Raw genomic sequence first — 25491 nt, forward strand, 5'->3', positions numbered from 1 at the left:
TTCCATCCATTCCACCGGGTGACACTGGTCGCATTTCCATCGCATCGAACGGGATAAGAAGCGCTTCTTGATACAAACCTCATCCACTCTTTCTCGACTCTCTTATCCACTCATCGCGCCAACTTACACCCTCCGGCGCATCCTCGCGCATCAATTTCCACTTTGCGCAATCCTTTGCGACATCGCTATCTCTCAGACAAATCCATCGCTCTTCGTTTTCGCTCCCCTTCCCCATCTCTCGCGCGACGTCAATTTCGCCCTTGCGCACGTACGCGACCCGCCGTCATCAAATCACGCTTACCTTTCGCAATCATGCTGCTACCTTCCGCTCTTTCTTGCGACGTGCGCCGGTCGTCTCGCTTCACGCCCAATCGCCTCTTCTCAACCCCTCCTCCTCCTTCGTCTTCTTCCTCCGATCCAGCATACCCGGCCGGCAATGGTCTGTTGGGTACCTGTCGCGCTCTCCAAGCACTCTTGAACGGTTCTCCCGCACCCTCTCCTCGACAGACGTCGAAGTCGCAGCGCCTTCAGAGCCCGTTGGCCATCTCCCAGCCGCGTCGCTCGCCGCGGACGCGCAAAGTCGCACGACCTGCGTCACCCCGTCCCACGCCTCCACCGACGACGGCGGCCTCCACACCACCACCGCCCCCGTCGGCTCCCGCGCGCGTGCCGCGCAACTCCACCAAGCGCCGCCGCGCGGAATGGGACGATGAGGACAGCGATGCCGATTTCGGTCGTCCTTTATCCACACCCAAACGTCACCGTCACATGCCATACGAACTTCCTCTCGGACTCTCCTCAACCGACTTCTACTCCTTACATTCTCCACCCATCACTCAGTCACCCCCATCTCCACCGCGACGGCAACTTTTGCCCGGCATCGAGGAGGCCATGGCGCGCATTGACCCCGATGCCGCCCTGCCTTCGATTGAAGAGCCCGAGGAGACCACCCAACAGACCTATCCATCCTGCCAAGCCCACGAGAATCAACGCTTGGTTGAAATTGTTCTGGACCGATTCCGACTCTCCCAGCAAGAATGGGACGAGTGCGCCCGGCAAATGGGCCGCCAAAATGGTGCGGATATCCAACGTCAATGGAATAATTTGATGGGAGCAGGTCAGATCGGTCTTCGGCGCGAGGAGTAATCTCGTCCTCCTTCTGATTTTCCAATACCGCTTTTTCATACCCTTTCTTGTACATCACGACCCTCTAATGTATCTGTCATGTCTTTGGTATCGCAGTCTTTGACTCGGTACGGTGCTGTTTTGTTCAAGCACCACCCTCTTGTTGGTGCAAGCGTTCTGTATCTTGTGAATTTCGCATCTGGCTATGTGAGATTCTCCTATTCCCCCCAGTTTTTTTCTGTGTTGTTTCTACTTTTGATTCGGCCCCGTCGGCCTGTCTGTTTGCACATCCTGTCCTGCTCCTGTCGAGGCTCTGCGAGCTCTGTATTACTATTTGTCTCATCCTGGCCCGTCCATATTACTTGGGAAATTGTACCATATTCGAGGATACCACATTGAAAAGCGATTGCATTTACCACGATGCACTGTTATTACTAAACCTCCTTTTTGCCATGAATCGATCTATATATTTTGTAATATATTTTTGGTACTCACAATCAACCATTTCCCCGAATGAGAAATCTGTACTTGACCCAAAACCAAACAATAACAATAACAACGTTGTTGCCATGGGAAAGCAATTGGTCCCGTCTCGTATTCGCTTCAAAGCCTCAGGCCTCTCTCCCTCGAGGACTCACCCCCCACAATCTTCACGAGCAGTCTCCATCTACGCTCCCGTTTCTAACTCTCGACTAGACCTGATTTCGTTGTATCGATACCTCTCTCGTAGTCGAGTACTTTGGGGGGGGGGGGGGGGGGGGGGGGGACCATTCGGTTCAGAATGACTGATTCTTGGAGATCGTATAGAGTCGCGTAGATGGTGACGGTGAAGGGAGGAATGACTCGCCAGGCTCTAGCCTGTAGGTATCCTAGAGTCTGGCCTTTTCAAGCTCATTTATTGGTGGAAGTGGGCAGTGTACGAACGAGCACGCTGGCTTTTCAATTGCCCAGATGATGAGATTATGTGCCGCGTGAAAAGTGAAATAATATGTACTGTCACAGGAGGGGGAGGAAGAGGAATTCAAACTATAGCCGTTGACGCCAAAACTCCTCGTCCGATATCTTTCAAAGGGCAAAAATGGACAGACAGCAAACCGGTCTATGCAAGAATTGGTAGGATGGGGGGAAAGGGGTAGTTGAGGCCATTGTTGTTGCTTTGTTTTTTTTTGTTTAAAAGCTGCAAAACACGGAGAAAGATGGCGGGTTAGTGAATTTCTGGTATGGAGGGATTTTTCCCAAGTGACGATTGAAAGCTCTTTACGTACCGGATCTCGTAACTACCGGCTCGAGTCATGTAGCGCACCCACTTGACCGAACTGTAATTGCTCTTTTCAAAGACCTTGAGGTATCGCACCAGCAGACCTGATGAGGTGAACATCAGGATGCTAAAGGAGAGGCTGAGGGGGGGTCGACTCCAGGCCTTTTGGTGCGTCATCGCCGAGAGGGTCGCTTCCGCATTGAGAACATATTCGCTCTGGCCCGAGAAGCGTGGAATCTTCCACACGATGTTGTTCTGCTCCGGCTCGTACTTGGCGCGACCCTGACTCGTGCGCTCGGTCGTCTTGGCCGTGTTCAGAGGGGTGGGGATCCGCACCACCACGTTGGTCGCAAATAATTTCGAGCTATAGTTGGCTTTGATCGCCACGCTGTATTCAACCTTGGTGGTGCCGATTTCGCGCACAATCGGATGCACCTTGAACGGCAGATTGACATTCTCGGTGGCGCGGTAGCGCATCAACTCAAACTCCCCGTCCGGCGGCACAAACGAGATGATGCGATCCGCGTCGAAGCGGCCCAATTTCACACACTGGTGGAATTGACAATCTTCCAACGTGACCGAGCCCGCCGCCGCTCGGGTGGACTGTTTGTGTCCCGAGCTGCCGCCGCCGCTGCGACCACCGTTCGCTCCGGACGTGGTGCCCGGGTCGAGGAGGAGGCGGTCGTTCAGCCCAAACTTGCACTCGGGGGTTCCGGAGAGATAGGCTCGCATGACGATCTGCCCGTTCACGTCGGCGCGAAGCACCGTCCCCGTCGCGGACATGAGCAGGTTGACATCTTCGATCACGTCGACAAACGCTTCGTTTTTCCGGTACTTGATGTCCGACCGTCGCCAGGAGAGAGCGCCGGTAGCTTGCTGTGTAATGCGGGAGGAATCCGAGGGCGAATTGGCGATGTCGGACTTGACCCCTTCCGTTGTGATGTACATTTTTAACGTATCTGTCTCGGTATTTTGAGGATAGCCAAAGTCGAGGATCTCTGGAAAGGAAAGCAGAGAAGCAAAAAAGCAGCAACCCACTGGTCAGCCACCAGTTTCATACGAATCTGGAAAAAAGCAAAGAGAGATTGGGAGGAGAGAGGCTCAGAGGTGCTGGCCCCCTGAACGGGCCATGGATCGCATTGCTCACCATCCAGCAATTCGTAAATCAACACGAAATTATTCTTGACGGCCTCTTCGTCAAACTTGCCAAAGTAGCTCCGACCGAGCACGATGAGACGATAGAGGAATTCAAAGACCAGCGCAGCATTGGCATTACTTTTGGTCACGGCGACCAAGTAGATATTCTCGTGTTTGACATGGCTGAAGGTGGTCGAGCCCAGGGTCAAAATCGGGGAGCGGACTTGAGGATTGGCGATGACTTGGATGCGAAAGATGTCTGCCAAACGGGGACGACAGTCGCTGCGAAAGGCGCGAAAGATGAGATTCTCGCCCTTTTGATTGAACACCAGGATCCCCGACAGCATGATGACCAGGGCGATATGGGGGCTTTTTTTTCAGGGGGGAGAGAGGTTGAGGAGAGCAGAAGGAAAAATGTCCGTCTCGTTCGGCCGTCCGACAGTCGGGGGAGCTCGACCGAGGGGGGGAGAGACTTGGATGTGGGGGTGAGATCGACACCGCCTGGGCCGAGTGGATCTGCTTTGGGACTGGACCAGATGCACTCTTCCACTCTTGACTCTTAACTCTCTGCAGAGGGACTGAAACTCCATTTGACTGCGGATTTGGTGGATGGAGATGCGGTTGGCGGGATCTCTGGAGTTGGAAATGCTACTCGAAAGATCAAATGCATGCAGTGGGTTGGATCGTTTCATAAAATAAAACCCCCCCCCACCTTGATCGCCCGCGGTAATCTGGAATGGACCACCGTCACGGGAGACTTGATGGCCATCGGCTTCATCAGCTCGTGGACTACGCAATATAGCAATTGGGTGGAATAGACGAATGTGACTCGGATTTTGTTCTCAACAATATCGGTCGCAATGCCTTGTCCGGGTACAGTGGACTCTTTTACTCCTTCCAACGTTGCATATCGCTTTCAAGTGCCACCGGAAGCGCCCTCCATTGGTGGTGAATGAATTAGCCCCAGGACGCACGTGGCATTGCCAAGGCACAAACCACCAGGGGACCCACTGGAGATGGTCATCTGAGAAGACATCCAGACCTTAGAGGCGAAAAGCTCTCGTTCTGGTGCTGCGTGTCGTGGGTAAAGAGTGGGAGTCTTACAGCACGAGTCTCCTTCCGATCTCAGAGGCCGTGCGAGAGCGAGCGAGAGTGTTGGGTACGATCAAGAGCATTCACACATTACAATATTCCTCCTCAATCAGGACGTATTTTGGGAGTAACAGAATAGACCCCCAGTGTGAGCAAGTCAAGAGGGCAGGATTCGGCCGCAAGTGAGATTCTGCCCGTTGCTAGGGCGTCGCTTCGCATCGTGGCATGAAGGGCACAATTAGCACCGTTTTGGGCGAGATGAGAGTCTCGGCCGATAGCCACGTTGTCGATGAACCGAACGGAGAGAAAGAAGATAAAAAGCTGTGATGCCGCCTCGATCGACGCGCCAGTATGTGAATTGATATGAACAACGGGGAGCATGAGCTTCCCCCAGCCCGAAAAGTCAGATTAGAGAAGGGGAAAAATGAAAGATGCTCGCTGAAGATGCAATGTGGAAGAAGGTATGGCGACATGCTCAGGTCGAACAAGAAACCGTCCGCCAGCAAAGGATCAATGCAAAAAAAAGGGTCGAAAAGGAAAAGGAAGCCGCCGAGCCAGGGGCAGGGGATATCATGCAAGAAGCCCAAATTGCGAGCCAGAACAATCAACAGAGAGATTACAAAGGGGGAGATATACGGCCAATAATACAAGTATGGAACAAGAAAAAAGAAGAGAGAGAGGGAAAAAGGAGGAGATTGACGGAGGTCCCGTCAAACGCCCGGCCCTACCCCCGTGCTGGGTCTGGTATTGGGCATCGAGGGACCTTCACTCGGCGCAATGCCGACTTTGGGATCGGGGATCTGTATGTCCAAAGACATGTACGCGGTCCGTCGAAGACTCCAGATATGCACTCCGTCTTTGGCGCCGACGTCCCGATTCCAGCTCTCGATCCAGGATTCCACCTGCTGCAGCTGGCGTTTGACACCCGGGGCATTGAGATCATCCCAGATCCACCCCGTCAAGAGTCCCAGGGCCCCGTCCAACCAGTTTCGGACGCTAAACGGGTCAAAGGCCTGGATCAGGCCCTCGTTGATGGTCGCAATCACGCGGCGAAACTCTTGCTCCGGCAACAAGGGGTCCAGGATCTCCGGATAGAGGTTGGACAAGGTGGGCGCCAGGTCCCCCTTGATCATCCAGTCCCGGCGGATGCGAATGACACGGGTGGTGAGATATTCCTGCGAGCCGATAGGGACGTGGGGGTTGAAGTGCGGATAGCATGGGTGCGCAGGGCCCCATGCCAGTTCGTCGGCGACGTCGGGAGGCGGCTGGCCTGTGATGGAGGGCACCGAGGCGATCTGGGATTGGGAACGGAGAGAGGTCTGCGAGGGGGCGTGGCGGGGAGGTCGATTTTCCTCCCGGCGACGATGGCCATCTTGCCCGAGATGCACCTCCTCCGGTGGGCGCAGATTCTCTACCTCTCGGGCGGCGCTCCCTGCAAAGGCCATGTCGGTAGAGAGAAAGGAATCGTTACGCTGGACCCGCGGGGGTAAGGCGATGCTGGTGTGTCCACTCTCCGTCTCTCCTTGGCTGCGCTCGACGGTCAAGCTGGTCGGCGAGATGGGCGATGGAGTCAAGCGACTACGCCGACGTTCAGGCACGGTCAGGAGGGGGAAGGCGTCGCGCGGCAGACCTCGGGGCAGGCTCTCGTCCGAGGGGTGGGCCGCGATGGTGATTGGGGTGATGCGCGGGACGTGGTTCACCGGATTGGCGAGTCGAACGGCCGGAGGACGAAGAATGGCCGGGAACGAGGAGGGCGGTGCGAGTGGGACACACGGTCGTCGAGTGCGAGCAAACGGCGAAGTCGCCTCGACGGGGCGATGGTCACGGACTCCAAGAGACTCGGACCGCTGAGATCCAAAGGAGTCCCGCTCGACGGTGGCTTGTCGGGATAAGAGACGAAGAGAATTGGAGTCAAAGTCCCTCGATCGAGGCTGAGGGATTGCAAAGGACGCCGTTTTGAGGGGAGAAACCGAATTCCCCACACGGGAATGGGAAATCGGAAACAGCAAAAGGGAGAGGGAGAGAGAGAGAGGAGAAAAGGTGGAGAGGGAGAGTCGTGAACGAAAAAAGCTGCGCAAGGAGAAGGTGGTTGTGGTCAATGCGGCTGCAAAGTTTGGAAATGCGGGACAAATGAATGAGGAGGGAGGACTGTGCAAAAAATAAAATTCGGGAGGCAGTTGAAAGGAAAGAAAGAGAGAGAGAGAGATGATTCGCACAGGAATGAGTGTATAGTCGAGGTTAGAAAACGAGTGAAGAGAAAAGACAAGTCAAAGACGATCATAAAGGAACGCAGTTGAGAAGCTGGATGAGATGCGCTGGAAATCCAGTCGAGCCAGCGTTCAAAATGGATACGCAACGCCGCTCCGTCATCGCGGCCCCAAAATGAATGGGTCTTGCTGAATCAACCAGGCGCAATTCGCAGACCCGAGAATGATCCTGTTTGTATCCTGGAGAATGGAAAATGGGCACAAAGACAAGGCAACAATTCACCTGAAACCGAATGACAGCAATGACCATGGAAAGGGAGTCCGTTGTTCAATTGGACTTGGTCTAGACCTGGGATCGCCTCGTCTGATGATCCACGATGTGTCGCAGATCCATCGGAACTCGGGCGCGGGGATAGACCATGATGAGGAGGAGAGATCCGAGGTTGCGATTCTTCCACTCGACCAGGAAAAAAAGATAAATCCAGCTGAAGATTTGTGCAACTACACCAACGAGTTCGTTTATAGCTCCACGGGGAAAGAGTGAAACGTCCTCGTGGGACAAACAAACAGTTGGTCCATCGTCGGTTGTAATGTTTCAGGACTGGAGAAGAGCAGTTTTCGACCAAGGGAGAGAGTATATCGGCTACCGTGATGCTGCGTCAGTCATCGAACAGGCAAACATATACGTCTACTGGACCCTTCCTGGTCAATTAGTCAACAGGAGACACTGCCCTATGATGGTCTACACGCGTGGAACCAGATCGGGTCGATCATCAATAGCTATCGAGCCAGCCCATCCAGCAGTCCCTCCATCCGCATCGCATTCGTCAATCTCTGAAGGCATCCTCCAGCTTCATGCCGGTTGATCGATTGTACAATATCGAGGTGCAGCTGTGAAAATAGCCGCCAACTCGAGTGGCCAAGAGCGTGTTAGCCCCGAGTTCAGCCTCGTCAACCGGTGTGTTGGTCGCATTGCTGGCACCAGTCAACTTGACTCAGAAACGTCGGGATGAACCGTTGACGCCCCGTGGTCAACTGGTCGAATGATTTCCTTCCGTTTGTACAACGCCTCCAAGCCTTGCATGGAAGATGCAGGTATTCAAGACAAGATTCGAGCTCTCCATCTAGGCAACCGCGGAATCTGGAGAGCCAAAATTGATCGACGCTCCTGAGTTCATCCAATACTCATTCTCTGACTCTTCCCCCCGGCCAAATCAGGGATCCATGTCACTGATTCAAGTCCAGCGCAGCAAACCCTCTGCTCCGACATGACCGTGGTGCCTCAAGAACCTAGTCTCGGCGGACGCGATGTACCAATGGCCACGGGTTTTCGGTTTTGTCTTTTCGTCATAGCGCGTGGTTGAGGTTGTTGCGTGTATTGCACAGCCCCGGGCCCCTTCCTCTTCCAAAGTGACCTGAGAAGCCCTCAGGCATCCTCACAGCCAGGATCGCGGATCACAGAGAGCCAAAGAAGACAACCGAGAGAGGGTGGAGTGAACGCCTCGAATGAAATCCTCGACAGCCCCTGCCAATAGTTGGTTTGCACCGAGGACACCAAAGCGAGGATACCGTCGGTGCTGGACGCCTCACCAACACCTTCACTGGTTGCGGTTTCTCCTTTGATCTTTGGCGATCTCGGTGCAGACGTGCAGCATTCGGGGTAGATTCCCAGGGCTGATCGAGGGTCGAGGGTTTGGCTCACCAGGCACCCTGAAATAAAAAGGTAGACCTCCCCCCCTTATGAAATACCGTTCGTCTTCGTTTCTTTTCCATCATCGCAATCATACCGCTTAATTTCTTCTGGTCTCAACGTTCTCATCCATCCAATCATCTTGACCTATCTTTGGTGACAGCTATGTCTCGTCATTCTTCATTCTCTGTCCAAGAGAAAAGTGCGGTTGAGGAGATAGTCGGGTACAGATTTGAAAATGAAGGGTATCTTTTACGCGCCCTCACCGCGAAAGGATGCGAGTTCGCCCCTCATGGGACGAACGACCGACTGGCAGTGCCCGGTGCGACCGTCCTAAATCTCGTCATAGTGGACACGGCTCACGATACCGGTCTGGGGAAAGGTATGCATCTTGTCATCGCATGAGGTGGACGATCCTGTGTGTCATCCAGCCTGCCCGATACTGATGATGTTCGGATAGAGCTGATGGACCGTGAACGCCAAAAATGGGCGTCCAAGTCATTCATCGCAAGGCAGGGATTCGCCCGAGGGCTTGACAATTATTTGCGTATTTCTCAGTCTTGCCAGGGTCACTGTTCCAGTGATCAAATGGCTACCGCAGTGGAAGCGCTCATCGCAGCAATATGGCTCGACAGCGGCAAGAAGCTGGAGACTGTCTGCGCTTCGGCTCAGCGGATGGGAATTCCACTTGCTGACAGAAATCCGGATCTAACCCAGCGCTTAGACGCCCTGGAATACTAGATCGGGATTGAGTGGGACCCCAGAGCCCCAGAGGAGAGACATCAACCTAACCTTTGCGGTTATTGTTGCGGTTGTATACCTTCTAAAAAGACTCTTCAAGGCCCGACGCAGAGGCATCCAACAGTGCCATGGATGCCTTGCGTCGGGAAATGAGGAGTCTTTTTAGGCTGGTATCCAGCGGTTACTGTGGCAGGAAAGGTTTCCTCACGTTGACTGTCTTGTGGATATCGGGGGGAGGTTGTGGGAAATCTCTATTTTTCAGGCCCTCCATTCGAGGTCTTCTTAGGAGGCATCCACATGGCACATGGATCTCTCTGGCGAGAAGCTCCTCCAGTGACTGTTGCTCCACTCCAAAACTGGATTCATCTCAGTCATTTCTGTCTGCCTCATTCATCTGCTCTTTCCCCTTTGTATTTCCAGGTCCACTTCCAACAGTGCCTGGTATGCTGGCCCATGATTTAACATCGTGGCCGATTGCTTGAAGGTGCTTTTTTTTGCGGCTTTCATATTCTGTCACTCCTTATCACGCGCAAATCAAGCGCCTGTGAGAAATCGAACTCTAGTATCATTTCTTATGAATTTTCTTTCAGCCTAGTTATCCTACCTACTGCTTAGCCTATAATTCTGGGAATCTCTACCTCAATCTCCCAGGGCGATAAGCTTGTAATCACTGAACCGCTCAGCCAGTAGGCACTTCTCCCTGGATACAAGTCTCAGATGTGAAAGCGAGATGGATAACATACAAAGAGATTGCATCGTGCTACTGGTTGGACAGCTAATCGGTATCTCGCTCAGATCACCTTCATTCTTACGCCATCTTATCCCTCTTTTTCTTTTTCTCTTCAAAGGAAATACTTTATGGAACTGTAAGGTTGGCTGACGGGTCCTCTATTTGTTCGAGACAAAATACATGCATCAGAAACACTCCTCTCACCTCATCCACCTCGGTCCAGTATGTCAAAAGCTGTCCGGTTGGGAGGATCCTCGATCCTCGTGCACAAAACAAAACCCTCCATAACCCATCAACGTAAAAGGTGCCCAAAAAAAGGGACTCGTCCAATCCAGCTGGTCAAGTACCATGCGTAACGTGAGAATCAAATACTCCGCTTCGGGCACAAAGTCGGCTGCCGAAAATCCATTCTGTTCCCTTTGGGACCAATTCTCCATTATTTCGTCCAAAAGTTCACCCGCACTCCGCTCATTGAGCTTAAATACCTCGATTTGGGCCATTTGCAGAAGCTCTGCAATGGGCATATGCGGACTCGCTTTGAGATGGCGATAGAATAGTGTCATGATCAACATGGAGCCAAAGTCACTCACTTTCCAAAGTGAGCCGATATATGCCTGGCAGCCGGTACTCAAGACGACATGGGAGAATCCAAGGACTTCGCTGGTGAAGGTGGCTTTGCCGAGACCACTGAGACAGGCCGCAAAAACCAGTAGATGAACATTGCTGTGAATGGCGGACATGTCGATGACTCGGAACTGGTCTGCTTCGCCAATCGAAATGGATGATAGGAGAGGTTGACGATGATTGAGGTTTCCGTGCGTTCCAACGTGCAAGATCAAGGAGTTGCCTTGAAGATGTTTGCGAAACTCATCCCGAGTCATGTGAGATGCCTCGATTGGTGTTGTTCCGAAGATGCGCGCAATCTTCACGGCCTCGATCCCTGCCATGTAGAGGCTGTCTTCTTTGGATTCGTGGTTCTGGTTTGAATTCATATCCTCGACGGGCGACTTGGCAATTACGGAAATCGTTGGGGTTTGTGAGACTGACTTCCGCTGTGCAAGGTGATGAAGGACTGTAAGGCTTGGGATTTGCGAGACTCCTGCATGCAAGATGAGTGGTTGCTCATCGAAAGGAAGACAAGCGAATGGGAAAGCCGTCAAAGGATCGGATACGGAGAAAATAACGTGCTTTCTTGCTCGGAGAATATCTTCAAAGGGCTCCAGCAATATGGCAGAAATCTGCCTGGTCAGTTCACTGAGCCTTTCTTTTCGGCTTTCTTCTTCTGGGCCAGCATATCCAGTCAAGACTTGCAAGATCTGCATCACTTGCATGGCCAGTCGCCGCATGGCGGCCGAATTGGTGGTTCCCTGATGTGTGCGCTGAATTCCGTCGGATGTAATCGCAAATGAAACACATCCACGGGGCGTGAATGTTGTCTCGATCACGAGTTCAGTCAAGCCGATGCTCTGAAAGAGAAATTTGGGTTCCGTGAGGGAATCGGCTTTCTCGATAAAAGCCGTTGTATGGGTCAACTTCCCTCCCTGCTCGAGGTCTTCAAGGTCCTTGCGCAACTGAGTTACCTCAGCATGCTGTTCCGAACTCAGTCTAGATTCAGCAAGTAATGACCTCAACAGACGCCTCTTGTAAATCGCCTCTGAAAGGAGTGCGATATTGCCATGGCCATCGCTTTTGAACCCAAACCTGGCCTGTGTCTGTAGAGAATCAAGTAAACTCCGTGCTCGGCTCATTTCGATAAAGAGTAGTGCATGTTCAGCCCACGAAATGTTGTCAAAATGCCCATGGTCGAAGCCCAGCAGGATGTCAAGGGGTGCCTCGTTTTGCTGCCACCGGAGGCACAAGCGTGCAAGGTTCACATACACGTCAGGCACCCATCCCCTATTCGAACTACCTATTCTTGCATCAAGATCATAGGTTTGCATGCGACGGGTTTCTAATATTCGACGAGCCTCGAGCAGCTTTGCAAAGCTAATCTCGGGCTGTTCATTGCGCATGATTTGCCCGAAGCTGCTGAGCCGATGAGCATGACTCATTGCGTCATCATCCATGTCGTCGAAAAACCCCGGCTGAATTTCGATAATGATATCGATAAACCGCCTGGACCGTTCTCGGTCACCTGCGAAGACCGCAAAGGTGATAGCGTTTTGGGCCAGCGAGGCAAAGAATTCCTTCACACCAACGCCCTTTCGCAGTGCACCCAATTGGCCACCGAAAACCTCCTCGTCACTGATCGAGTCAAAAATCTCGCGAGCCTTGCTAGCGTCCCCAATAATTTGGCAGGCCAGAATACGATAAAGATCTCTGGAATAGCTTTGCTCCAAGGTCGTTGTATCGTCTATGAAACGACGAAAGCTCTTCTCGGCTTCGATGACATCCCCTTCTTCCAACAGTCGACGAAAAGTGACCTCGGCCGAAGAATATCTAACTGTGGCGGCGGTCTGAGTCAGATGCTTTTGCCACATGCCTTTGATTAGGGCTTCAGACAATGGAAGCATATCGTGAGTGATTTGAATGATATCGCCGGTCTCTAGTTGCTTGCGGAATGCAATAAAGCTTTCATCATGCTCGAGCCAATGAGAGTATTTAGCACACCATTCATCGAATCTCTCGAGATCTTCACTATATCGAAAAATGTCGACCACCTCGCTGTCAAGGGTATTCAGTATCTGGAATTTTCCTGTTGACAAGACGGTGCGGTCTATGTTGCCCACAGGAGTATCTGGAATTGATTCGAGCAGGCGATTGACCCATTCGACGACTCCATCGACTTTGGAGAGTGCCTCCTCAATGAGGATACGAGATGCATTGGCGTTGAACATGCCATGTTGTGCATGGGCTCGACACACTAGTGATTGAAGTAGCGGGACCATATCTCCGTGAGCCTCAAAAATTGTATTTGCACACTCCCATGCAAGAATAGCGTTATCCAAATTGGAGAATTTGTACCACTCTTGATAGGCGAATCTAGAGATGATCATTCCTAGGCAATGCGCCATCACCTCGTTCTGCGCTTTGACACTCCAATCTGCGATTGATAGGGACATCACCTTGGCTCTGTCCGCACTCCCTTTCGTGATACCCAAAAGGACAAGATGAGTCCTAGCCAATGCCACGTTTGCTTCGTCTTTACCGAAAAGGGCTAGAGCCTCTTGTAACTTGAGCTCGGCCTCGGTCAGAACAGCGCAACGCTTTCCGTCTTGAAGCCGCTCATGACGAGCTTGATCATGAAGGAGACAACCCTGCCGCAAAAGTACGGCAGCTTGGCCACGACGGCATCCTGATCGTTGGAAGAGCTGTTGAGCCGACTCGTAGAGATTATGAACGACTGAATCATAGGTGTGGCTTAAGCAAGACTCGACAGGGCCCCACAGGACATCACTCATGGTTGCGGTAGTGGGATCGGTAATGATCATGTTCAGCGTCAAGGGGCTGGCAAATGGAGGACTTAATCTGCTATCGGCTTCCATGATTTTGGCGTTGGCCATTCCGACAAAGTCTTCAAAGAGCTCACATCGTCGATAAAGCTCTTGCAGGAGACTCTCTGCCGCAGGGCTCTGACAGGCAAGATGTATCTCAACAATCAGTCGGAAAAGATACGTGCCTATTCCTGTCAGACCTTGCGAGTCCGCCACCTCGCGAAAGTTGCCCAAATACTGGCAATGCTGCGTGACCTCAGCACGCAAATTCTCTCTTGAGGCCTCTGTTGGACCTTTAGGACTGAGTGGGTGGTATGTGTATGCTAGGTTTCTTATCAAGAATGGAACCCCCATTACGGCGCTCAGCATCAAAGAGAATGATTGATCTTGGGGTAGACTGCATGGCGCAAAGCGAGTGGAGCTCTCCAAAAAACTGCTTGTGATTTGAGCAGGTGTCACGACGTTTCCTAGCATCGACACGTCGACTGGTTTCCCATTTTCGTGATAGAATCGAAGAAGCGGAGGGAAACGACGAGTATAATCATTGAGCGCCTTGTAGTTCGCATACCGCAGGCCCCATTCCTTGGGTAGTTGCCCAAGAAGCGCTTCCAACTTCGCAAGACTCTCATAGGCATCGGCTGGCCGACCTCTGAGTGATTCGAACACCATAGAGCATCGCAGGTACTCGGCGTATGTTTCCAGATCCGTTGGTGAGGATGCATCGGGCCGTGTTTGGCGAAGATAATCCTCGGCCGCGTCTAGGTCCCCACGATACTCTTCTGCAAAGAGCGACCGGCCGCATAGACCGAGGAAATAATTAAAGTCCATTCCTGTGCTCCTCGTAATGAAGCCGCCAGCTAGACTCGATGAGCCTCCAGTTCAGCTGTAGTCTATGTCGAAGTACTGGGGTCTCGTATCTTTCACGGCGGCACCATGTGGAGCTGTCCCACGCATCTTATAAGTGTGGTGGACCTCAGCTTGGCCCGGCAGCTCCGAGGAGAGTATAGTAGTAGTTCGTCTATCCTTACCCGTTTGGATCTTCAGCAGGCGATGACTGCAGGGGTTGTGCCCCGCTGAAGGGAGCAGAGTACGCAACCAAAACGCACGGAGAAGCCCGTAGACGGACCCCTCTCGTGGCGCACGTGTCCAGCTCGGACCCATGCTGACATTTCAAGCATCGGCTCTTCCTTTCAGCTAAGCTTCTCTTGGTGATTTCCAATCTAATAAATTCGTCAGTAAACATTTCTGGAACTCCCCGCCTTGGCAGGTCATTGCCCTTACAGCCTCTCGGATCACTAGCGTTTGTGAAAAGCAGAGAAAATGGGTGCTGGCAATGACGACTCGTCTTTCTTTCTCTATGGTGTCGGGGAGCGGCCCGAGGCATTAACCTTGGGTTCGTTGGTGTTGGAGAAATACTGGCAACCAATAATTGCTCGTCACTATACCCACGATCCGCTCAGGTATGAACCTCGCTCAGAGTTAGGGGCAGTCAGTTATGTGGTGTCACTGGCCAAGTGAGGCTAAGATTTTGAATAGCAGCGAAGAATTGCAAAAGCATGCATATACCACCAATGCGCAAAATATCGTTTTCCATGGATCGTCGCGTCTCTCGCCGGGAGTCGCTGTTGATGGTGCAGACATTGTCAACCTTGGCCTGGCATTCAACAGAGATCAGGATCGAATTGTGATCGCAGAAAAAGGGACTCGCATGATTCTCAAGGAGTATGTCAATGCCTTATCCTTTACTCGCCTTGCTTTTCAGGCAGTTTCGGAGATGATTGCTAAATTACAGTGGACAGTCCTGAGTTGTTCCTGGAATCCCAGGTATTGCCAAATCCCCAGGCACAGCATAAACTCAAACTTTGGCTGTCTGCAGCGAACAGCTCGTTCATGCTCAATTTGAAATTCGCTCGTCGGCCCAAGGTGTGGCTGCTGACCGGGGTCTATGTCCTGGAGCAGACTCGAACCATGGTGTCGAGAGCAAAATCAACAGACATCTCCGCAGGCATCTCATCTGCCTTGATTGGAGCAGCTTCTGGGGTACCCGTTGGTGGTTCGGTTAATCTCGGTAATGGATCATCATGGGAGATGGCCATGGAAGTCGCCGAGCCACACGTGTGGGCCGCTCAGTTTCGAATGCTCGACGCTCGATTTATAAAAATGGCTAAGGGGGGTCTGGAAGCGACCAAGCTACCTATGACGATTGGTCTTTATCGAGATGTCATGTCCGTGAGCATGCAACGCAGTGGGAGAACAGTACTTGAGGGTGCTGCTCTTCAGGACTCGGCACAGCTAGCATTGAAGAGCGAGCAGGGCAGCACCCATGAAGAGGCATCTGCCGAGGAGCAAGCAAGCGACGAGCTGCTGGAATACGAGAAACGGCTGGAGCAGGTAATTCGCCTTCTCGAGATTGCTCCAAAGAATCTCTTACAGTAATTGAGTCTTCCAAATTGGTTTCAAAACAATCGATTTGGGAAATTTGGGTGGCTCCACAGGGTATCTTCAATTAGTATATCTTTATAGATTATGTGCAACAATTTTTTTTTCAAAAAAAAAAGGAAAATGTATGTAGGAGGCGCTTGTGCTGAAATGAGTGTGAAATCACATAACGCGCTGACGAATAGGGGAATATAGTGACGTGAAGTGTTTGGAGAAAGTTTGGCTATAGTTTGCGATTCGCAGAAGCTTGCATCCGGCGCATTGCTTGACGGTGCAAGTCGGTCATGCTGCCGCGCTGCATTCGATCGGCGATAGTCTTGTCGATCTGTTCGGCTAATTTCTCCTGAGACTGTTGTCCAGAGCCCCAAGACGCCCGCGGTCGTTCCGGATATGCCGGAGTTGGGGGCGAAGATGGAATCGAATATGAGTCACGCCTTTGGGAGAGATCATCACGCACGGATTGACGCCAAGCGGCCATAACAGCGGCAGGGCGGCCAGATTCCACCGAGGGTTGACGAGAAGATTTCTCTGGCTCAGTGATCTTGGGGCTAGTTGCCGATGCAGATCGCTGAGTTTGTCGCTGCAAGACAGCTCGACGCTTGGACAGCGGAATCTCATCGGCGTCTTCAGCGGGGTCTATGTGGTTTTGATCAACGTTCTCCTCTGGAATGGACAAGGGTGTTGAGGCAATGAGAGATGGGTCAACGACCGATAGGCGAGACTGATTTCTTGAGCCGTACGGGTCATAGCGGAGAGATGTCGAGGATACGCGGTTTTTGACCATGTTTTCACGAACAGCAAGAAGTGGTGGCGGTCCACTCCAACGTGGCGAGGTAGATGCAGCAAGTGTGCTACTGGAATGATTCTTGGGCAGGAACGGAGTCGAAGAATTTTGAGGTGAAGCGAACTGGTCGAGAGCTTCCTGCAGTGGGCTGATGGAGGGAGAGGATAAGTTCCTACTCATGGACAAAGATGATCTGGCACCATTCGCGCTACCCACGCTATCTCGTGCTTTCAGCTTTGAGGCCCCCGAGGATCGGAGGCCGGAGATCCCATGCGGAGGGAGATGAGATAAATCGAGACTTGTTTCTGGCCTGAAGCTGCTGCGAAGTGGCGCAGGCACAGCGTTGAGCGGTGTCTGGAGTAGTCCTTCAACGTTGACCGGGGCTGGAATCTCTGTTACTTCTGTCGACTGCTCGGGCTCATCCTGATCTGATCGCATGGTTTTGATCTCTGGGATTTCGGGAGTTTCTGCATCAGCTAAGTGTTTTGCCCATTCATTTGTCCGGAATGAGTTAACAATAGACGAGGTTTGCTCGGGAATTGCTTTGATCGTGGAAGCATCAAGCCTGACACTTTCAGTTTTCTTCAGAGTTCCCGACTTAAACTCTTGCTCTGGATCACTCGACTTGGGGACCTCTTTTGTAGCTTCCAACGGCGCCAAATTCTCATCCTGTTCGGGGCCACTTGTCTCTTCGGGCTGCCCTTGAGACTGGGGAGAAACGGCTGGTTCTGCTTTGGAACTTGACTGAATCGTCAACACAATATTCTCGGGCTTGGCCACTTGGTTCTCTTGCTGAGCTCTGTCGACTTGAATGTTCTCTTTGTCATCAGAGTCACCATCTTCATGAATTTGAAAGTTCATCCCGCTCTGAGCTGGCTGTACGGCACTTGTGTCAGCTGGTTCAACCGCCATTTCGCGCGACGAGGCCGGGTCAGCCCGATATGCCTGAGTATTGATATCAGAATTCGTCGCCTCGCCGAGTATTGCCTTTGGTGCTGCCTCATTTTTGAGTTCTTTCAGAGGCTCTTGTCGTTTTTCTTCGGCGATGAGCTCGTCGGTTTGAATTTCACCAATGGAGGATACATCGTCGGCAATTGCACAGAGCGACGAAGAGTCATCTTGAGTGATGAGTGCCTCCCTGGATTGGGATTCTGCCTTGATGTTGACACTTGGTGCGACGTTTCTGGCGCTTCGAACTGAAAGTCGCTTCATGAGTGAAATTCCTGAGCGGTGCCTAGAACGAGGAGTTCCTGGCTCAGAGCCAACCACGGCGCCATGCTCCGAGCTGTCGTCTCTGTGGAGGTTAGGCGCAGAGTATACAACAGCTGGGCTTGATGCTGGTCGCCCGTCATTGGAAAGAGAGGTTGCTATTATCCCTTGGCCGTTTGCACCCAATGCCTTCCTTTCGTGCCCCTCGGCAATCTCTGATCCTGTCTCTTGGTCAATCCGAGACACTTTATCTTGCTGTGAGTGAGGGAACTCTTTCATCTCCACCACGTTGCCGTTTTCGCCTCCAACTTTCGAAGACATGCGTTCATCTAAGATCGTCTCAGAGTGACGCATCAGCTCTGTCTCCGTCATAGAAGGCGCTTTGTGAGCGGAATCACCAGCGTAAGTGTTCTCCCACTCGGCTCGCTCTTGAAGATTCTTTTCTTCCAGTTGGCGACCAACTTCTGCGTCTGTCTCCGCACTTTTAATCTCGGCCTCTTTCCGAGATGTTGCTTCCTTGGTACGGCGTGCTTTTATGACTTTCCATAGCCGTAATTGGGCGATGACACCGAATACAGTTACAATCACGGTGATAGCCAGCTCAACGCGAATACTGCGGGTAACTGGGTAAGTATCCGTATTCAAGGGAAACATGTCCATATTCAGGCCTAACAGAGGGTCAGCAAACGTAATTTAGGTTTTGACTGTCTCAAACTGTGCATGAGTGTATTCTTACCCCAGATGTAGGCCCAGAACTCTTTCAGACCGGCCCGGCTGTAGCAGTCGATGCCCAGAGCGATCGCAGTCGCCCCCGAGAAAGCAGTGCAAACCATGGATCCATGAAAGCGGGTGTAATGGCTGAAGGATAAAGACCAAAATCCCACCGTGAATGCAACCAGGAAGCCCGTGATCTGGCCACCATCGGTCAGAAGACCACCCGATTTGACAGTTAAGAGCCACATTCCGATGCAAAAACCACCTAGCAGACATCCAAGGCCCTCTGTGATTTCTTTAAAGATAAGGGCAAGTCCTCCAAAGACAGCCCCCGTAAAGAATACTGCGACCAGGTAGCCACCCTGCACGGCATTGCTTACTGGAGGGTTCATGACATACACGATCAACACCTGTACTTCGGTCAGCACTATCCAAAGCTTGGCTTGTGTGAGAGCACTCGAACTCACCGTGACACCCAAGGCCGCGCTGAAGCTTGTGGGTAAGAAAATATGGGTCCTGGCAAAGGTCAATGGCGATATTCCTCCGATTAGGTTGGGTGTCTCACAGTTTCTTGCGGATCCCGATGAACGCCTGTGCAGCCCCGAGAAGGAGAAGTAGTATTCCGCCAACACCCCAAGCTGGTGTGATCTGTGGCTGAATAGGCAAGCCACCAGCGAACGCAGGCTTTGTTGCCGTTTGACCGCCACTGTTCGAGGGTGTTGAGCCCTCCAAGGACGGGATTGACGTTGCGACAGCGGCGGAGTGATCTGTCCTGGAGGTGGTCGAGTTTGTCAAATTTGCGAAAGTCTCAGCCGCTGTTGTTGCTGGCGTTTCAGTGACTGCATCCGTTGTTGATGAGACGGAAACTATCGTGGAAGAAGCTACTGGAGCCTGTGTAGGTCTGATATCAGCAGTCAAGGCAGTCGATTCTGCCACTGCTCTTTTTTCGGCCGCAGTGATGGTGTCAACATTTGATCGCGCTATGTCTTCCACGGGAGCTGACAATGAAAGGCCAACCGCTAGGGCCAGGGCGAAGCTGCTCCAGGAACTCCACCGCATCTTGTGTCTTGCTGACTCTGTGCCCACGAGCTTCCTATATGTGTCGAGACGGCGAGGCGCGAGGCAGGCTCAAATCACGAAATTCGATTCATAAGGATACCACGATAGTTATCCTTGAGCAGAATTTCTAGGTTTTAGGCCTCGCACTTGGCGAGAGAACAATTGACGATTTCGTCACTGTGAGAGACAGGACGTTTTTGGTCGCACCACAACCCCCTGGAGGAATGCCGATGGGTGAGTTCGCTTTCTATTAGCGGGAGACGGCACTTTTGTCAGTTCACTAGGCCATTGAAAGGCAAGAATGTAAACAGTCAGGGAGAAAAGGCTCCTGCATCACAATACGGCTTCCGCCAGATCCATATACCCCCATCGACTGCCACCGCTACTTGGCCAATCGAAAGTCCAGACGGGGCTCCTGCATCTTGATGTACATTCTTCCCGCATTTTTGGGTTTCCGAGTGTCCCTCAACGATCAGAAAGCGGTATATTGAACAATGTATTCGACAGCCACGCGAGGTGAACAGGGGATCAGTCATTGAGAGGTGGGTCTCCTGCTTATACTTTGGTGAGATCCACCGATCGAAAGCAGCGATGAAGCAAGGAACAGCTGCCGGAGTGGGCATCATTTTGGTGGGTCTGGACAACAAAAACAGACCAGTCGTCGACTGCTCGCTGAAGATTAGCCGGGCGCTTGGACGGCCCCGGGCAAGCCCCTTTCTTCGTCAACCACCCGCCTTCAGGTTTTCCGACTTGGATACTTTCATCGCCTTGATCTCAGACCAGGTCTTAGTCCAGTTTCAATTTCAAGTCTGAGGAAGATCCATGGTACTGCAGGTGTTCGTACACGATCAGTAAAAACAGGATGCTACACGTATGCCGATGATCCGAGAAAAGTAGATATCAGTAAAGGTCTCTAGAGTTGTTGACCACCATTGCATGCGATAGAAGCCGAAATGCGACCAGTCAATGATAGTCGAGAACGCTGCACATGATCTATCACATTCACTCTCGGACAGCGCCCTGCGGACTTCAATAATGCCATTGAGCGCCTCACAACAATCCTGGATAGACTCAAAACTGTCGTCCCAGCCTTGAGGGGGCTGTATTGTCTTCTGTACAGTATAAATCTATCGCCTTTCAATATTGATCTATCGCCTTTGACATCTCCAAGTCTAATTTCCAATTTCTCTTTCAAATGATCAAGGGGGTTGAAGATGCCCATGCTTAGAGGCGCCAACGCCTGGCGTGGCTGGAGGGTACATAAGTACACCTTCGCATGAACAGTTAATTATCCTCGACAGACAATGGTCCAGTTCACAAAAGGCTAGCTCATGAAAGTTTTCTTTGTGCTGCAGTATCCTTGCGGTCAATGACACTCACAGGGGTCTTACACACGGTCTCGACCACCCAAGGCGCTGCTTTCTACCTCAGTCGAGGTTGAATTCAAAGAAGAGCTTCTGAACAGTGCTAGGCGAATCTCGTAGCTTGGCACCAGCATATCATGCGCCAGCCTGAAAATAAGCAAGGAATGAGGCCCATGCTCTACTTTGAGAAAGCCTGACCAGCACTCTTGGCCAGGTTCTTTCCTTTCCGCGCACAATCTTCCATGACCTCGGATGATGAAGGTCTAGTTGTGGAGACACTTCAACCTAACAACTCAGGAATTGGTTCCAGCTCTGACACCTATTAGAGGAAATCGTCTCGAACGGTAGGGTCGGGGTTTCAATGTGAGAAACATCCAGCAAGGCCTCCGATTTTGGTCGATTGCGCTCAATCTAGCATGACGGATAACCTGCTTAAAGGATGAGGCAGTGTCTGTAGGATACGGAATTGAACCAACTTTCTACGTGGATGAACAATAATTAGAAGAATCGACAGGGCTTTATAATAGGCAACCCAGGAAGATACCTTGGCTATATGGAAAAAATATATGAATATTGACTCCCGGTGAAAAAGTTCCATGCGCTTTCTAATAGAGCTACATGTAGAACGTTTGTGAAGATGAGTCGGCAAATGTATATTTCACGGGCGGGCAGGCTCCAGTACGATGTGAATAGGTCACCCTCTTGACAATAACAATACCTAATGATGGTGCGGCAGGCTAGGAGGTTTTGCCTGATGCCGAACTGGGCTTTCGTGTGCAATAAAGCCCGTCTTGAGCCGTAACCAGGTAGAGGATAACGACTCCCTACATTGGTAAAATTCCTTCTCGGGCAACCCAGATGCACCCATTCAAGAATTCTGCCTTGAGCTTTAAAGCGCTGCGGACCCCTATTCAGAATAGAGAGGGCGTGCATCCAGGTTATCAAGCATCAATTCACTTCACGGGGTGGATCGTGAGTAGGATCAAACTCGTCCATTACTTGTACCGTGCGATGCTAGCGATATAACTGCCTGGCCGCACCGTATGCCAAATTACAAGCAAACTATTACCACTATTTTGTTCCCGCTTCGGGTTCTTGATATGACATTCATCTACCCTTACTCGGGCTCAGGCATTGACGGCTTCGATCTGAAGAGTCTTGTGTTTTCTATCGCTAGTAAATTGTCAGCTAACCAGGGTGTGCAGTGACCAGCGCAAAGTATATAGGGCTCTTATGGTAGAGGATTAATAGTGCAAATAGCTGGTAGGTATAATTCAGCAAACCAAGCTTCCAACTTTGTCCTGGGGACGATGACACATCACGTGCCCCGCATCCGCCATCTCCACATGCAAAGGGGCGTGATACCGTGCTCGGGTGAGCCACATCGGCGACCACGGCTTCTTACATACAACGAGCCGGATCGAGCTAACACTCGTTTGATACAAGCCGTCGTCAAGCTAGTTGGTGAGATCATGGCAAAAATTGTGCTTTCAATGTTTGATCCCTAACCCTCCCACGAGACAAGCCACCTTCATACCTAAACATCGCTCATTTACCTCCATTGGCTGCCATTATCCTGCGGGCTGCACCTGATCATGGATGATCTCAGCGGATTGAGCTGGACTACCAGCTCCAGCACGCCCAACAGCAAACCCCCTCCTATGTCATCTGGCTCCCAGATCCTGAGCATGCGCCAAAATGGAAACTCTGGTCAAGCAACACCAATGTCCATGGCTTCAAACCGATCCAGCTCGCCTTACAAGCCATCTGCGACATCGGGAGACAGCTTCGCAAATCTAGTGTCCTTCAATACCTCAGGGACCAATAAGAATTTATCACTACTTGAGCAACAGAAGCGGTTGCAGGAAGAGAAGGCCAAGAAAGCGGCGGAGGACAGGCAGCGATATGAAGCGCAATACGGTGGTCAAAACGCACATTTCTGGGACAGCTTGGAACACGGTCGTACCCCGAGTCCTGCGGCGGCTACGAGTACCAAAATCACGTCACCGGCGCCCGATGATGATGGTGATCTGTTGGCGGCTTTCAACGCTGCAGCTCCGGTGGACAGCTCCACTCATTTTCCGATACCAAGCTCTAACCCTTCACCCGCGACGAATGCAAGCTCATGGCGAGCAACGCCAAGCGGGGGCTCCGTGGTGCAGAACACATCTGGAAATTTAGACACGATGGGTGATGACGATGATGACCCCTTTGGACTCAATCAGTTGAAACCCAAACAGGTGCCTGCCCAAATGCAAACAACAGTCGATGACGACGACGATTTCCTCGGACTGCTCGGAAAACCGGTATCAGAAGTTCCTCGTGCGCCTTCGCCTAGCCAGATGGCTCAGTCCAGGGTGGACCAGGACGTTGGTCACCAAACTTCAAAGGCGTCAAATACTCTCGACCGTGCTATTGCCGAATTAGTTGACATGGGATTCCCGACGGACAAATCACGAGAGGCTCTAATGACAACGGCATCGGGAAATGATGTCCAGGCGGCTGTCAGTTGGCTCCTCACGCAGGCACACGCAGAGGCAAGACAAAAGTCGCAAGGACGATCCCCGACAGTCCCTCAATCGCACAATCGTACCGAACGGACTGAGAGTCGAAACCGCGAGGGTCCGTCGTGGATGAGGGAGAGTAGATCCCAGCCTACTCGATCGCGGGAGGACAGTCGAAGCCCCAGTAATGGTGAAAGAGATCCTGCCCAGATAGCCTCACAGTTGGGCAACAACTTTTTGAAAACGGCAGGTTCTCTTTGGAAAACTGGTAGCAAGAAAATACAGCAGGCCGTGAACGAATTTAACGCGGATCATGATCCCAGCCAGCCGAAGTGGATGCGAGATGTATCAGTGGCCCGCGACGAGCCGTCTCCTGGGCAAGCCCGACGTGGAGACTCAAGGGATCAAGTGCAAGCGCAGCCCCAAAACTTCACGAATGAAGCCCTTCTCCTAGAATCTCGCGATTCTGGGCCACGTCGGAAACCGGCACAAACGCAAGATCGCCACCAACCAGAGCTCGCTCGCAATGCTCCACCTCGTCAGCTCTCGCCTGTTGTCCAAACCACACAACAAGCGAATTTCCTCCAGCGACCATCTCGCCCAGGCTCTACAGATCCGAAGCCGCGTCTCTCCAGATTTGCTGCAGAGGAGCAGTCAGCGCAGGCTTATGTTAGTCCGGCGAGACGACGACGGCCTCAGCCGCCAGCCCAGCCGTCGGCGCCGGAAGTTGACCTCTTTTCCTCCCCTGTGCCCTCAGCAAAACCATCAAATAGCAGCTCCCGGCCCCCAGCACCAGCACCTTCGACGCCCTCGGCTGCCCTCCCAGTACGAGTGAAAGCCCCGTCTCGATCGATTCCATCCGTATCCGCAGAGGCACTTCAATCAACTCATCGCCATCGAGAGCAGGCTGCGGCTGCTTACAAGCGTGGGGATTATGCGACTGCGCACCAAAGCTTCTCGACCGCCCTCGACATGCTCCCTGACAAGCATCCCATAACAATTATTATCCGGAGTAATCGAGCAATGACCGGTCTAAAGATTGGTGAGCCCAAGGGCGCCATTGACGATGCTGACGTGATTTTGAACTTAATTGGACCATCGAAAGGCGAGGATGAGACGATCGATCTTGGAAATGGAGAGGCCCCTAAGCCCATGAAAGAATTCTTTGGCAAGGCGCTCATGCGTAAGGCTGAAGCCTTAGAACAGCTTGAACGATGGGCAGATGCTGCACAGACCTGGAAGTCGGCGGTCGAATCAGGGCATGGTGGAGGCACCAGTATCCAGGGTAGAAACCGATGCGAAAAGGCTGCTGGCATCAGCAAAGCGCCCTCGACGCCTTCAGCTCCAGTTCGGAAGCGACCGGTTCCTGCACCTAAGCGCACCTCTGCGCTCTCTGATTTGACTGGCAGCACAAGTCAAAATTCAGAGGCCGTAAGACGGTTACGACAAGCCAACGAAGCAGCCGAGCGTGCGGATGAGGAAAGGTTCGCGCTCACTGAAAGCGTCGACGCGAGGATCGCCGCCTGGAGAAACGGAAAACAGGATAACTTGAGGGCTTTACTTGGAAGCTTGGACATGGTGCTTTGGCCCGAGTCGGGATGGAAAAAGATAAACTTGTCGGAACTCGTCCTGCCAAATAAGGTCAAGATTCAGTACATGAAAGGAATTGGAAAAGTTCATCCTGACAAGGTACGTCCGATCTTTCAACCGTCTTCATAGATACACGGCAGCAGCTGATTCATCAATATTATCCAGATTTCGACAACTGCCACTACGGAGCAACGCATGATCGCAGGCGCTGTATTTGGTACCCTCAATGAGGCCTGGGACAAGTTCCGAGCCGAGAATAACCTGTGATCTGGGCGCAGAGCTCTTTGTCGCACAAGTTCGGCGGCAGCTCTGAGATTACGCATCAAGGCATCTGATGGTGCATTTCCCCGTGTCCACGCCTTTCTAGTTGGAGCCATTCACCCATACAGAGGTCTAGGCATAGCCTCATATTTG

General features: G+C 52.1%; 9 protein-coding genes across 9 annotated transcripts; 4 read left to right on the forward strand and 5 right to left on the reverse strand.

Moving 5' to 3' along the window:
* Positions 1–312: 312 nt before the first annotated feature.
* Positions 313–1146, forward strand: POX_a00416 (uncharacterized protein; the record flags this gene model as incomplete). The annotated part of the gene is made up of 1 exon (XM_050109358.1): positions 313–1146. The coding sequence occupies one exon, from the start codon at positions 313–315 to the stop codon at positions 1144–1146; it is 834 nt and encodes a 277-aa protein (XP_049973126.1).
* Positions 1147–1806: 660 nt separating this feature from the next.
* POX_a00417 (AP-2 complex subunit mu) lies at positions 1807–3867 on the reverse strand (the record flags this gene model as incomplete). The annotated part of the gene is made up of 3 exons (XM_050109359.1): positions 1807–1978; positions 2391–3381; positions 3444–3867. 3 exons carry the CDS (start codon positions 3865–3867, stop codon positions 1807–1809), a joined length of 1587 nt encoding a protein of 528 aa, XP_049973127.1.
* Positions 3868–5322: 1455 nt separating this feature from the next.
* Positions 5323–7240, reverse strand: POX_a00418 (uncharacterized protein; the record flags this gene model as incomplete). Its single annotated transcript, XM_050109360.1, has 2 exons — positions 5323–6543; positions 7196–7240. 2 exons carry the CDS (start codon positions 7238–7240, stop codon positions 5323–5325), a joined length of 1266 nt encoding a protein of 421 aa, XP_049973128.1.
* Positions 7241–8674: 1434 nt separating this feature from the next.
* Positions 8675–9250, forward strand: POX_a00419 (uncharacterized protein; the record flags this gene model as incomplete). The annotated part of the gene is made up of 2 exons (XM_050109361.1): positions 8675–8891; positions 8970–9250. 2 exons carry the CDS (start codon positions 8675–8677, stop codon positions 9248–9250), a joined length of 498 nt encoding a protein of 165 aa, XP_049973129.1.
* Positions 9251–10207: 957 nt separating this feature from the next.
* Positions 10208–14242, reverse strand: POX_a00420 (uncharacterized protein; the record flags this gene model as incomplete). The annotated part of the gene is made up of 1 exon (XM_050109362.1): positions 10208–14242. The coding sequence occupies one exon, from the start codon at positions 14240–14242 to the stop codon at positions 10208–10210; it is 4035 nt and encodes a 1344-aa protein (XP_049973130.1).
* A 492-nt stretch (positions 14243–14734) lies between these two features.
* On the forward strand, positions 14735–15850 carry POX_a00421 (uncharacterized protein; the record flags this gene model as incomplete). Its single annotated transcript, XM_050109363.1, has 3 exons — positions 14735–14874; positions 14951–15136; positions 15214–15850. The coding sequence occupies 3 exons, from the start codon at positions 14735–14737 to the stop codon at positions 15848–15850; spliced, it is 963 nt and encodes a 320-aa protein (XP_049973131.1).
* Positions 15851–16076: 226 nt separating this feature from the next.
* Positions 16077–19619, reverse strand: POX_a00422 (uncharacterized protein; the record flags this gene model as incomplete). Its single annotated transcript, XM_050109364.1, has 4 exons — positions 16077–18514; positions 18583–18970; positions 19028–19076; positions 19126–19619. The coding sequence occupies 4 exons, from the start codon at positions 19617–19619 to the stop codon at positions 16077–16079; spliced, it is 3369 nt and encodes a 1122-aa protein (XP_049973132.1).
* A 1387-nt stretch (positions 19620–21006) lies between these two features.
* Positions 21007–21117, reverse strand: POX_a00423 (uncharacterized protein; the record flags this gene model as incomplete). Its single annotated transcript, XM_050109365.1, has 1 exon — positions 21007–21117. One exon carries the CDS (start codon positions 21115–21117, stop codon positions 21007–21009), a length of 111 nt encoding a protein of 36 aa, XP_049973133.1.
* A 1461-nt stretch (positions 21118–22578) lies between these two features.
* POX_a00424 (uncharacterized protein) lies at positions 22579–25344 on the forward strand (the record flags this gene model as incomplete). Its single annotated transcript, XM_050109366.1, has 2 exons — positions 22579–25176; positions 25243–25344. The coding sequence occupies 2 exons, from the start codon at positions 22579–22581 to the stop codon at positions 25342–25344; spliced, it is 2700 nt and encodes an 899-aa protein (XP_049973134.1).
* Between the last annotated feature and the right edge of the window lie 147 nt (positions 25345–25491).

This window comes from Penicillium oxalicum, chromosome I, assembly GCF_001723175.1.
Source record: "Penicillium oxalicum strain HP7-1 chromosome I, whole genome shotgun sequence".
NCBI lineage: Eukaryota > Fungi > Ascomycota > Eurotiomycetes > Eurotiales > Aspergillaceae > Penicillium > Penicillium oxalicum.